This window comes from Lissotriton helveticus, chromosome 10, assembly GCF_964261635.1.
Source record: "Lissotriton helveticus chromosome 10, aLisHel1.1, whole genome shotgun sequence".
Taxonomy (NCBI): Eukaryota; Metazoa; Chordata; class Amphibia; order Caudata; family Salamandridae; genus Lissotriton; species Lissotriton helveticus.
Window position 1 is genome coordinate 199513680 of NC_136071.1, and position 14219 is coordinate 199527898.

The 14219-nt window shown below is 50.7% G+C and overlaps 1 protein-coding gene across 3 annotated transcripts in view; it reads left to right on the forward strand.

The window, feature by feature from the left end:
• The window catches only part of VWA3A (von Willebrand factor A domain containing 3A), a 528715-nt gene that overhangs the window by 476051 nt on the left and 38445 nt on the right, over window positions 1–14219 (forward strand). For 2 of the 3 annotated variants that reach the window (XM_078665116.1, XM_078665118.1), the window contains one exon: window positions 1255–1325. In XM_078665116.1, coding sequence (XP_078521242.1) covers window positions 1255–1324 — 70 coding nt within the window. In that variant the 3' untranslated portion in view covers window position 1325. Of the gene's footprint in view, window positions 1–1254; window positions 1326–1698; window positions 1739–14219 lie in introns of all 3 variants that reach the window. The other variant, XM_078665117.1, reaches the window with a different exon arrangement.

The window sequence follows — 14219 nt, forward strand, 5'->3', positions numbered from 1 at the left end:
ACACTTGCTTACACTGAACAGGAGACCAGAGACCTATCCAAAAAAAAGAAATGGACGCAAGCCCGTGAGTGGTGCACGAGCGCGCGCCACTCCGAGACATCTGTTTCCTATTATCGCGCACGCCTCTGTGCATGATAATTGCAAACATATGTTGAGCCTGCGGGTAACCGACACCAATAGGCCATGGGCGGAGCAATGCGCCCGCCTTTGGCCAATTGCGTGCTGTCTTTGTTAAAAAGACGCACGCAAAGGCCAATAGCGTAGGACAAAAGAAAAAGCGCTTGTGTGATTCCTAGGTTCCTTTTGAAACCCCCTACAAGAAGTCTCTCGCTGCGTGAGCAGTGCTGCGCACTGCAACACTAGGCGCGAGACCTAAAAAGGATCATAGCCTGCCCACCTTATCTGGTTGAGGTTGAATGAATCCCAAGAATATAAGAAAATATAAAAGAAAAATCCTTGTCTGTTAAGAAAAGAGCAGATCTCAAAGGATTCCCTATGTCCTGAACATGTACTCTTGAAAATTAAGCATGTGAATCTTTGAAAGATACCAAGACTGAAGAGCTGTAGTTACAGTTAAGTAACTTCTGTAGTTACAGTTAAGTAACTTTTGTTTCCATTTCTACATCAGTATTCTCAATAAACTTGTAAGGCTTATTTTTACACATTTACTATTTCCAATAAACTCTTAGCAACCAATTCACAAAGCTTTTTCTTAGCGTAACTTCCTTATGCACAGATCCAATTTAAACTGTATTTTTTTCACTGAGTTAGAAATGCAGGATGTGCATAGTTCGGCTTGCAGAGCTCATAAATAAGAAAATATGGGCATGAGAAATCTGCAAAGTATGCAGATTTCCGCATTTGTTAACAGCATGTTGCAATTTTCTCCAGCATTGGATCTTTTATATATCCACATGCTTCTCTCAAAACAAACACAAATGTCAACAACTGAAATGACCTAAATGTAGTGTGAGATTCAGGTCATTCACTTCATTTTTGAATTATGTACATATTTTAGTTGAAGTTCTTATGTGATATTCATATAAATGTGGACTTCATCCAAAGTGAATCGGTATTAGAATCGGGAACAAGAGACTGCAGGGCTTCAATGAATTTAGGCATTTGTAATTTGTTTTATAATTAAGTAGTTCTCCTGAATCTTGAAAATATCATTACATACACGAGTAACTAATACATCGAACATATCTGGTAGTGATACATACTTTCATTGAAATTTTTTTTTTGTTGCTATAGATTGCTACTGCTAGACAAACAGATGGAATTGGACCAAAAAGATGATTCATTTGAAGCAAGTGATCTGTGAGGTAAGAAGGTGATTTTGAACATCAGAATTATACAGTTAATATTTGAAACTTTAAGCCATCTTCATTAAGACTTGCACAGGTGCACTCTTTAGTCCAGGTACAAAATCTCAAAATGAGGTTTTGTACAAAATTTATTTTTTCAATTCAATAAATGTGATTGATTTTATCAAATAAACAAAACAAAGCATTCAACCTTAAAGAATATCATCTACCTGCAATCAGTAATGCATGTATGTGCAATACATGTATACAAATGAATCCACTATCCTTATACACTGGATTATTATTCCTTATAATAAAAGTCATGTGTAGATGAACCATCTTACTTTTAATTTTCAATTGCTCCTATATTTGGCCCTCTTTTTTTCCACAGAGTCAGGACCAGAAACTGTGGCTTTATGAGAAATAAAAAGGTGAGCAAATGGGAGAATGCGCAGCACATCGTCTCTCCTTTGCGTTCCTGGCTTTTTAACTTTTCTCCATTCTAGACTTGTCAGTATTTGTTATTCACCTGACCAAGAGGATGGTCAGCTCTTTTAAAATCAGTCCTAATCCTTTTGGAGTCATAATATGAATAAGGGAATTGGGAACACTCTGTGAAATGTCTGACTTTACGATTGGCTGAATAAGAAAGATATGTGAGTGTCATGCTTCAGGATGGAGTTTATCTCTTTTACCATGCATATGATGTTTTAAATGGTGCACTGTTGGAAAGAAATCCATTCTTCACAGAAACCGGTGAATTCTGGAAAATGATTAGTTACTGGTACAAGACTTATCCTAGACGCTTCCCATTACAACAGTTTATTTTCATGTGATCCTTTATGCCTTCAGAGTAAACACTGGCTATGAAAACATTTGAAAAGAGAAGAGTCAATGTAAATGATGGAAATTGCTCCTTATGAGACACTTTTCAGAATATGGAACACAAAAAAGATGTAAAGCAGTAAAACAATAACATATTAAATTGTCAATATCTTAAAGAGGAAATGTTTGTTGATTTTTATTTTCCCATCTAAATGCAAAGCTGCCAAGGGGCCTGTTTCATGTTTGACACTTTCAGTCAGTTGTGGAATTTTATGTTTCAATCTTTTGATTGTTTAATGTGATACATCGTAAGATATCAGTCTACTCTTTAAATCAACACTGATTCATCTAGCCACTAGGTATAGCCAGACCTTTTATATCCCTTATCTAGTACCCTAAATCCTCATATAACCACCCACAAACCACTCTCTAATCCAAGAGAGCAAAATAGGTGGTTAAGCGAAAATGTGAGGAAGAAGAGAGAAGTATCACAACTGAAAATAGTCAAGGACTTCACCTCCTGAAGCATTTTCAAGCCTAGTTTCAAGCATGCTCCCTTTTGAATCGGCCCAATTAGGAATGAGTCAATCATTGGACCGGTCTTTTTTTACTTCCTCATGCAATATCTTGGCAGATGACACATGTACGTATGTGTATGTCTTGCCGTGGTATTTGATGTAAGGTTTTGGAAGTTCTAGAACTGATGCCCTTCATTTACCAGCTACAACTACTTCCTAATCCTCTGCATGTCATGCCTCCAGAGCTGTCTCTCCCAACAAGAATATGGAAAGATGAATGTTTCACAACCCATGCATGGAATTCCTATCTTACTAGCTGCTACCCTAAAGATTCCTTCTCTTAGACTTGCATTGCTTATTTACGGCAGCATTGTTCCATCACTTGTGTTCTGCCTGCCCAAAGACGTTACCTGTGGTTCACAGTGGATAACGCGCACTTTTAGTTCACTGTGCTCTTTGGCCTTACTAGTGCCTGTTGGATGCTCACCAAAGTGATGGTTGCAGGTCATCTGCAGAGATCAGGGGCGACAGTCTTACCCTATCTCAATGACTGGCTGTTGAAGGCAGGCTCATCCAAGGCAGTCGCCTCCCACCTCCAGACTACAGCAGACCTCCTGCACTTACTGGGTTCACTATAATTGTGCGGAAGTCACACCTGACACCTTCTCAGACTCTCCCTTTCATCAGAGATGTTCTGGACACATTGCCGTTTCGGGCTTATCCTCCTGAATGGCAAGTCCAGGCCATGATACTGAAGTTTCAGCCTCTAACCTGGGTTTCGGTGAGACTGACTCTGAGGCTGGTGGGCGTCATGGCCTCCTGCATCCTGCTTGTGACACATACCTACTGGCATATGCCGTCTCTGCAGTAGGACCTGAAGTTCCAATTGGCCCAGCATCAGGAAAATCTCTCCAACATGGTTCAGATCTCGGAGGGCACTGCAAAAGATCTGGAGTGGTGGTTAACGAACCTCGATTGGGTCAGTGGCAGACCTCTCTCCCTTCCCCATCTAGGTATGGCAAAGTGATTGATGTGTCCCTCCTGAGATGGGGTTGCCATCTGGGAGAGTTGAAGATCAAAGGCCTCTGGTCTCCAGTAGAATCCGGACTCCACATCAACCTGTTGGAGCTCCAAGTGATCCGTCTGCCATTGAAAGTCTTTCTACCATTCATAGAGGGAAGGCTAGAACACTGCCATGTTGTACAGCAACAAGCAGAGCAGGGTGGGATCATGGACATTTTGTCAGGAGGCCCTGCACCTCTTGGCATGCCTGGAATGTCAAGGCATATCACTGGTGGTTCAACACCTGGCGGACTCTCTGAACATCAGGGTGGACAAACTCAGCCGGAAATGACTAGTGGATCAAGAATGGTGTCTTCATCTGGATGTGGTGCAAGGTCTCTTTCAGCAGAGTGGAGAGCCTTGATGAGATTTCAGGAGTTATGACATGAGATGTCATAACTCCTGAGAAATTCACAATGTCAGCAGTTATGCACGCTGGAGTTTCTAAGACTGCTCTCGCTAGGAGATGCTTTTCATCTTGAGTGGAGGTCAGGCCTCCTGCCTGCCTTTCTGTCCTTACCACTCCTGCCCAGATTTCTCAAGAAGATCATGACTAACCGGACCCAACGCATCCTTGTGGCTCTAGACTGGGCTTGGAGAATCTGATATTCTGAGTCATCGAGCATGACCGTTAGGATGCCCCTTTGGGATGATCTTCTGTCTCAGCAGCAGGGGAGGGTTCTCCACCTGAACCTGTCAAGGCTTCACCTTCATGCGTGGAAATTGTGTGGCGACTGTTGGCAGCTTTCGACCTTCCGCCCGAAGTCTGTAATGTCATCTTGGCTGCCAGGCATCCCTCCACCAAGACGGTATGTGCCTGCCATTTACAAATTTGTGGCATGGTTTGCAGAAAAACAGGTTGAACCCCTTTCTGCCCCACTTTCTCAGGTCCTTCTATTTATTCTCTCTCTTGCCCAGCAGGGCTCTCCTTTGGACACCTTAAAAGGCTATCTTTCTGCCATCTCTGCATTTCTGTGGTTGCCTGTTTAGCCATCCCTTTTCAAGTCCTTTATTGTAAATAGGTTTCTAAAAGGCCTCCGACACTTGTTACCACCTTCACCATGCCTAAGGGTGACCTAAATTTAGTTTTGACTTTCCTGATGTGCGCTTCTTTCGAGCCACTACATAACTATCGTCTCAGGCTTCTAACTATCAAGTTGGCCTTTCTAGTGGCAATGACATCTGGCTAATCCTTCGTGCCTCAACATCTTTCCAAACAAGGTCACTCCCTTTCATGTAGGCCAGTCCATCACCCTGCCTACCTTTTGGCTCCGCCTCATCCCTTTAAAGAAGAGTAGCGACTCCACTGGCTGGACCCAAAAAGAGCCTTTTTTTTACCTTGACTCCACAAAAGAGTTCCAGGTGGGTGAACAACTCTTCATGGGGTATGTCGGAGATCATAAAGGGAAGGCGTTACTGAAACAAGCTATCTCTCCAGGGACCGTGCACTATATCAAAATCTGCTTCGCACTGGCCAAGAAGTAACTCCCTGAGGGTTTGCTTGCTCATTCCCCCAGAGCCAAGGCTGCGACCACTGCATTAGCACTTGGAGTTCCGGACCTGGACATCTCCCAGGCAGCAACATGGCCATCTCTGCACATGTTTACCAAGCACTACTGCCTGGACAGTCAATTCTGTAGGGATGGGTACTTTGCCCTTCTGATAGATACATCTGCCGTGTGGATTCCTCACCTTGTGAATATCCCCCTGCGTCAGCAACATTCGGAAATTCTTTTTGTAGCCTCGCGCCGACGTGGACTCGGACGTCATAGAGACACGACATCGCTCGTGACTCCGCTGACGTCACCGACGCCTATAACAGGCCCACGCCGGCGTGATGACATCAGTTCCCTTTTTTCCGCGTCGTCGACGCTAACGGTTTCGGGATACTCTGTAGCTTCTGGTACTTTGTTACTATATTTCTTAGATTCTCCATTCTCTGACCTTTTTACTCGATTGTCATGTCAACAAAGAAAACAGGTTTTAAGCCTTGTAGAGAATGTGGGAAGATGATGTCCGTTACGGACTCACACCAAGACTGCATTTGGTGTCTGAGCTCTGACCACGACGTGGATGGGTGTTCGTCGTGTCAGAAGATGAATCCGAAGGCTCTACGAGAAAGAGAGTCAAAACTTCTTGTGGCTAAGCTGAAGGCGAGTAAAGTTAGAAGATCTTCAAAACACTCGAAGAGATCGAAGTCGAGATCCAGGTCGAGATCTCGTGAGGCGTCGGTCTCGAAGTCTTCATCTGATCACGCTTCCAGCTCTCGTAAAAAACATAAGAAGAGGAGACATGAGTCCCGACATCATTCGGATGATAAATCTGGCTCAAGATCGAAATCTCCCAAGAGGATGAAGGTAATTCCTCCACAAGTGTCGGATCAGGAAGGTGAGGCCTCACCTTCGGAGTCGCTAGTCCATTCTCCGACTCCGGTTCCGGATCCGACTCCGGCTCCGTCTCCGGCTCCATCTTCGACTCCGGAGGACGCCGATGGAGTACCTGTTGAGGAGGAGACTTCGAATCCTGTTAATGAAACAGATTCAAATCTACCTCGAGGTCACCCTGAGCATCCACCATTTCCAGCTCCAGGTCAGGACCCTTCTGCGTTTCTAAACGCTATGTATGGTGTTTTCTCAAGATCATGGCACCCCTCTAGAGCACCTTCGGGTCCCATGGGTCCAATGGCTTTTAATTTGGGTGTACCTCACTCATATGCTCCGGCACCTTTCATGCCGTATATGCCAGCCCCGACCCCGCTGTGGCAGTACCAGGCTCCACCGAGGTCGACGCCGATATCGACGTCGGCTCGACCGAAGTCGACGACTCCGGCTCCGGCGTCGCCGGCTCCAAGCAAGTCTATGGAACATCCTTCCAAGCCATCGGATTCGATTCCGACGTCGGCTCCGGCACCGTCGGATTCGACATTGGATCCGGCTGCACTTCGAGTTAAGCTGAGGTCTAGGAGAGAGGCTCAGCGTCTCCTAGATGAACAGAGATTTTGTGAGTCTCATTCAGACTTGGAAGAAGGTGAGCTGGAGGGGAATTATTTCGAGGACCTGGCGGAGGCGAGTGGTCTTGAATTTTCTCCAGAATGGGCTTTACCTTCGGAGATGTTCAGCCCATATGCACAAGTTACTACTTGTGTAACGATATATCTGTAAGAGACATTAGTTAGTATTAGATTCCGTACCTTAGAATATCCCCAGGCGTCAGACTGGATCCGGAAATTTTTGCGTAGCAGTACCCTTGCGCGTCGGTAGGCGTCGTCTGACGTCGTCGGAGTACTTAGACGCCGCCTCCGCGTGCTGACGTCAGTTCTTAGACACAGCTTTTCCGCGCCAGAAACGCAGAGCCATGTTAAAAACCAACACTGGTGCCATTGAAACTAGGGCCCTGAAGGGGACAACCCTAACCCTAGATATTGGTTCGCAGAACGGGGAGGATGGGTGGGTCGGTAAGGAATCTAATACTAACTAATGTCTCTTACAGATATATCGTTACACAAGTAGTAACTTGTGCATCTGAAAGAGACACGTTAGTATTAGATTCCGTACCTTAGAATAGATACCCCAGCAATACCAACCCCGGTGGTGGGTCTGCGAACCAATAATCACACCAGAAAGTCCTGGAGGACGGAACGGCCAAAGAAGCCATCCCTCCGGACTTGACTGTCCAGGCAGTAGTGTCTCGCAAACGTGTGCAGCGATGCCCACGTAGCTGCCTGACAGATGTCTTGCAAAGGCACACCCCTGCCCAGGGCAGTGGTGGTCGCCGTCGCTCGGGTAGAATGAGCCCGCAGTCCAACCGGGGGCTCCTTCCTAGCCAAGGAGTAGCATGCCTGGATACACAGGATGATCCACCGGGAGATGGTCCTCTTGTGCACCGCTTTCCCCTTCTTAGTGCCCACGTAACCAACAAAGAGTTGGTCATCCACCCGGAACTGGCGTGTGCGATCCAAATAGAAAGAGAGCGCACGTTTTGGGTCCAGACGGTGGAGCCGCTCTTCCTCTTTAGAGGGATGCGGTGGCGGGAAGAAGGTAGGCAAGGTGATGGACTGCCCGATGTGAAAGGCCGTGACAACCTTGGGCAGGAAAGAAGGTTTGGTACGAAGCACCACTTTGTCCGGATGGACAGAAAGGAAAGGTGGAGTACAAGAAAGAGCCTGGAGCTCACTCACTCTCCTGGCAGAGGTGATGGCAACCAGGAAAGCAGGCTTCAAAGTCAGAAGGCGAAGAGGACAGTTGTGAAGTGGCTCAAAGGGAGCGCACATCAGAAATGTAAGAACCAGGTTCAAGTCCCACTGAGGCATCACAAACGGAACAGGAGGAAACGTGTGAGCGATGCCCTTAAGAAATCTGTTAACAATAGGGGACTTGGGGGAGGAGCCTAGCTCGAGAGCGTAATGGCCGCCTTTTAGCTCGGCTCCATCGGCCCTCCGGCCACCCTCGAATATCCTGCAATATATCCTGTACTGCGATGATACTTCACTACAGATTTTGGAATTTAACGACCCACTCTTACTCACCGTCTGGTCCGGAGGCTCCTGCGTGCTGTGGGTCCGCAGCTGTGCCCTCGGTGGGATTGGGGCCTCCGGGCGCTCGAGACCGGGACCTCGCCTGTGGGACCCGACCGGCGGTGCTGAGATTGCCAGCCCCGGACGCGAGAGTGGGCCACTGGTGGGAGCCGTTGTGTGTATGCCCCGGCGATCCTGAACCGGCCCCGATTTGTGGACCGTGCGGCTGGAGGGGGACGAGATGTGTCGGGGGCTGACTGTGTGAAGGGGTCCCTTCGCCTTTGTTCTGTCCGGCAGCCCTGGACCCCGCGCCTGGCTCTCGCTTGTGGGGCCCGCCACTGTTCGGAGGGGGCCCCCCCCATTGAGCTCCGGAAGTCTGTAAAGTCCTACATTTGGGAACTGTTTGGGGGCCCACGGTGGAGTGCGGGGCGGCGAAACTCACAAAATGGCTACCAACAACGTGGAGGGTGATCCGCTCTGCACCGACGAACCTTGCTGGCCGGATTGCGCGGAGGCCTGGGCGTGTGCTCAAGCGCCCACGCTCCGAGATGTCCTGGACGCCTTGATGTCCTTGTACGCTGTTTTGGCCCCCGGTGCTTCTCCCGACCGCATGCGGCCCGCCGCCATTTTGGGTCGTCGCTCTTTCATGCACCCCTGTCGTCCTGATGCCTCCATTGCTTTGCCCCCTTCGGCTGCGTCAGGAGTTGCTGTCTCTGTTCTTCGGCCGCTTGATGGGCCGGTGGCTTTTGAACCTCCGCTTTCTCACCGCCCGGACTTCGAGGACTTGCACACGACGCGGAGATCTGCTCCTTCCCGGACAATTTGGAACTACGGTGGACCGCTGTTTGCTCCCGCTTCGATGGATTCGAGCTTTTGTCCTGGTGGGGTACCATTGCATTGTCGAACTGCGAAACTGGACTCCGGCTTGCTTTTGCTTGCCCTGTCGCTGCTGCTACAATTGACTTGCTTCATTGACTTTTTGTATTCCATTAGTATGGTGGCTCTCCCTACTCTACATCATTGCCGTAACCCTGGTCAACATTACGATTATTCTGTGCTGGGTGGTCCGCTTCATGTTATCCTTAATTGGGTTGGTTTCGTGATTAGGAAGGGCTGGGGGTAAGTTGCAAGACACTGATAGACTGCTGGTTTACCTGTCTGTTGCACTGATGCTTGTACTCTTGACATTGTGAAACGTTAAAATTTCCCCCCCTGCCCCCCCCCCCTGCGGGTTTTTGCTGTATGTGAAGGTGTAGCATTGATTTGATAATTATTCATTTGCTGGTCGGGGGAGGGTCGTAGCCGAGTGTGTTTGTTCATATCCTCTGGCTCCTCCCTCACATCTTATTTTTGTTTCATATTCCCTTTCCTCCCTTTTTTTTGTCTCCTTATTCTACTTTCTTTCTTTACTATATTTCGGGTTTCGGATTAGGGCGACAGGCACGCTGTTTGGAGGGTAGGCCGTAGCCTTCTGCAGGGGTGCGGGGTGGGACGGGTGGGCGGGGTCTTTTAGATATTTTTTTTCGGTTCTATGGCCCTTTTCTATCCCTTTATAACGGTGCCGCTTCTGTCCTCGCTTCTCTGGCATGAGTGGGTTGGGGTCTGTCGCTATGCCACTTTTATCTGTTTCGATGCTCCGTCGCGACTGCCATACCCTTCTTCTCGCCAGCTCTCTACTTTCTTCTGTATTATTAGCCGCGGGATGCCTGGCCCGGGGTGGCGCCCATCTTGCACGATTGTGTTTCTCCTTTTATATTTCTTTTTCTCTGTTCCTCCTTCTTCCCCTTTCCCTGTTCTTGCCCTTATTGGTTTCCTCCCCTCTGTTTCCCCCCTATTTTTCCCCTTACCCTCCTCCCTCCCCTTCCCTCCCCCCCCCCTTTTTTCCCCAGGCTCGTATGGCGAGTAGGTTTCGATCGTGCAGTTTATCTGCTCCCCTTGCCTTCGTTAGCGTGTTATTGGGTGGGGGGCGTGAGATGCTGGTAGTACTTGTATGCTTATCTACTATATTTTGCGTTTGTTTTGTGCTACGGCTGACTCGTGTCTTCACGTCCCCCCTCCCTTCCCCCTCCTCTTCCCATTTTTGGCGAGGGTGTATTTTTGTTTATTGTTTTTTCCGTATTTTATGAATCTGCCATGAGCCTTGTCCCCTATTATAAAATGGACCTCATTGATCCTGATATTGGGCCGTTAATGTCGCTTGTCCTTTCCTTAACATTGTTTTAAATATGTTTGCCTGCCTGCCAGCTGGCCTTCTGTTGCTTATTTTGACTTTTGCTCATTTTAATTGTGGCCGGCCGGATTGGTTGTGGGCCCACGCTTGTCTATCCTGTTGATGCAAATAAAGGTTTTCAAAAAAAAAAAAAAAAACAATAGGGGACTTGAACAGAGAAGGCTGATCAGGTAGCCTGAGAAAGGCTGAAAGGGCAGAAAGGTAGCCCTTGATAGTGCCCAGAGCAGAGCCCTGCTGGGCAAGAGAAAGAAGGAAGAGAAGAACCTCAGAAAGAGGGGCAGAAAGTGGATCCACAGCCTTTGCTGTGCACCAAGCCACAAATCTGTTCCACCTGCAGGCGTATACCGACTTTGTGGAGGGACGCCTGGCTGCCAGAATGATGTTACAGACTTCAGGAGGCAAGTCAAATGGCCTCAACTGTCGCCGCTCAATCTCCAAGCATGGAGGTGGAGACTGGACAGGTTCGGGTGGAGGACCGTCCCCTGCTGCTGCGACAGAAGGTCCTCCTGAAGAGGCAGACGAACCGGGGGATCGACTGACATACTGAGTAGCTCTGGATACCAGTACCTTCTCGCCCAGTCCGGAGCCACAAGGATGACTTGGGCCCGGTCGCGCTTGATCTTCTTCAGCACTCTGGGCAGAAGTGGTATAGGCGGAAAGGCGTACAACAGACCGCAACTCCACTCGCGACGAAAAGCGTCTCCGAGCGAGTGCCGCCTTGGAAATTCCAACGCGCAGAACTGATGACATTGCGCGTTCTCTTCGGTGGCGAATAGATCTAACCAAGGCTCTCCCCATCGCTGAAAGAGGTCTTGCGCCACGTCCGAGTTCAGACGCCATTCGTGATCCATCATGCACCGACGGCTGAGCTCGTCCGCCTTGGCGTTCAGAGAACCTGCCAGGTGTTGAGCCACCAGGGTCACGCCCTGGCGTTCCAGCCATTGCCAAAGGCGAAGAGCCTCTTGACAAAGGATCCACGACCCCACCCTGCCTTGTTTGTTGCAGTACCACATGGCGGTGGTGTTGTCCGTGAACACCTGCACTACACTCCCCCGGACAGAGGGGAGGAATGCCTTCAGTGCTAGACGAATCGCCCGTAGCACCAACAGGTTGATGTGGAGCCGGGCCACCGCCGGAGACCAGAGGCCTCTGATCTCCGCCTCTCCCATGTGGCCTCCCCAGCCCTGGAGGGACGCGTCCGTCACAACTATGTGCTCCGGTTGGGGAAGGGAGAGGGATCTGCCGCTGACCCAATCGCGGTCCGTAAGCCACCACTGCAGCTGTCTCGCAGTGCCCTCCGAGATCAGGACGTGGTCGGAGAGGTTGCCCTGATGCTGGGCCCACTGAAACTTCAGGTCCCACTGCAGAGCCCGCATCCGCCACATGGCGTGATGCACCAGCAGGATGCAGGAGGCCATCAGCCCCAGAAGCCGCAGCGTCAACCTGACCGAAACCCGGGATAACGGCTGAAAGATGGGAATCAGAGCCTGAATATCCCGGACCCGCTGTTCGGGCGGATAAACCCGAAACCGCGCCGAGTCCAGAACCGCTCCGATGAAGAGGAGCTTCTGAGAGGGACACAGGTGTGACTTCGGCACATTGATGGAGAACCCCAGCTGGTGCAGGAGGTCTGCCGTCGTCTGGAGGTGGCTGACGACTGTCTGGGGCGAGCCCGCCTTCAACAACCAGTCGTCGAGGTAGGGGAAGACTGAAACCCCTAACCTGCGCAGATGAGCTGCGACCACCGCCATCACCTTCGTGAACACCCGTGGGGCGCTGGTAAGGCCGAAGGGGAGCACGGTAAACTGAAAGTGCTCGTGGCCCACCATGAACCGCAGGTAGCGCCGGTGGGCAGGCAGGACGGGGATATGAAAGTAAGCGTCCTGCAAGTCCAACGCTACCATCCAGTCTCCTGGGTCCAGGGCAGCCAGGACCTGAGCCAGTGTCAGCATCTTGAACTTCTCCTTCCGGAGGAAGCCGTTGACGTTCCGTAGGTCCAAGATAGGGCGTAGGCCCCCTTTGCCCTTCTTGGGTACCAGAAAGTAGTGGGAGTAGCAACCACACCCTACTTCTGGCCCAGGAACGCGCTTGATGGCCCCTTTGCCCAAGAGGGCCGTAACTTCCTCCTGCAGAAGTCGCAAGTGATCCCCCGATACACGGTGGTTCTGCGGTGGCATGGCTGGAGGAGTCGCCTCGAAGGGGAGGGAGTAGCCCCTTCGGACGATTTGCAGCACCCACCTGTCCGACGTGACAGTGCGCCAGTGGAGGTGGTGATGGCGAACCCTGCCACCCACTGGCGTCACATGGGCCTGAAAGCACGGACTAGGAGGGTTTAGAGGCGGATGCTGCGGGGGAAGGTGTGGACTGACCTCGCCGCTGCCCCCGACCACCTGGACGGCGGTTCCCACGGCCGCCACCGCGCTGGGTATTGCCCTGCGGTGCGTGGCTGGCGGCACGTGTGGGCGCACCCCTTCCGTGGCCACGAAAGGAGTGATAGGCAGCCGATTGCTGGCGCTGGCCCGAGAGGCCTAAGGACTTGGCCGTAGCCCTGGAGTCCTTAAAACGCTCAAGCGCATGGTCTGCCTTGTCGCCAAAGAGGCGACGGCCATCGAACGGCATGTCCATAAGCGTGCTCTGGACATCTGCCGAGAAGTTGGCGGACCTCAGCCAGGCGTGGCGTCTGACCGCCACCGTCGTTGCCATCGCTCTACCCAGCGAGTCAGTGGTATCCAGCCCACACCGGATGGAATATTTGGCTGCATCCCGGCCCTCCACAAGGGCTTGGCCGAGTTTGGCCTGTACCTCCAACGGACACTCTGGCAGCACTTCCGCGACCTTATCCCACACAGAGTGGGTGTAACGTCCCAAGAGGCAGGCGGTGTTAGAAGACCGCAGGCCGAGGCTAATTGATGAGAAGATCTTCTTCCCATACTGGTCATACCTCTTGGATTCCCGGTCCGGGGGAGCGGACGGGAATGCGGTCTGGGAATTGGAGGCCTGGATGACCAGGCTCTCGGGGGTAGGGTGGGAGGACAGGAAACATGGGTCGCCCGGGGCTGGGCGGTGGCGTCTGGCCACGTTCCTATCTACGGGCGAACCCGTAGCGGGCTTGGACCAAGTGCCCAGCAGAACGTCGGTCAAGGCCTCATTAAAAGGCAGCAGAGGCTCGGCCGGGCTTGACTGCGGTGTAAGGACCTCAGTGAGGAGGTTAGTCCTCACGGCCGCGATGGGGAGCTCAAGGCCCAAGGCCTTGGCAGCCCTCATCAGCACCACACTGTAGGAGAGTAGGGTCTGCAATCCTATGATCACCCAGATTTTTGCTTTTTGCTTCACTGGTTTACGACTTTCCCTGGCTGTGGGCCTGCTAATCAGACCCACAGCCTAGCTGTTCTCTCTACTCCAAATTGTACCCAGGTACTGAATTGGCACTGGGCCCTCTCCAAGTCCCTGTACCCAGGGCTGAGGTGCACCCAGAGGTCTCCCAGGGGCAGCAGCATGTATTATGCCACCCCTGGGCTGACTAACTAAATCAGACACAACTGGCTGCTTGACAGCTGGGGCAAGGTGGTGTAAACACCCTTTGCTTTAGATATAGTATTCCTATATCTAAACCTAAAATGGACACCTATATTCCTATCAGTCACTCCTATGGCAGGCCTTAACAATCCTGAAGGCAGAGTGCATGGGATAGGGTGAAATGGTGCTCTGGCATGAGCTGAGCCCGTTTGCAGCTTGCGGAACCAAGTCCTAATAGCTGTTCCATG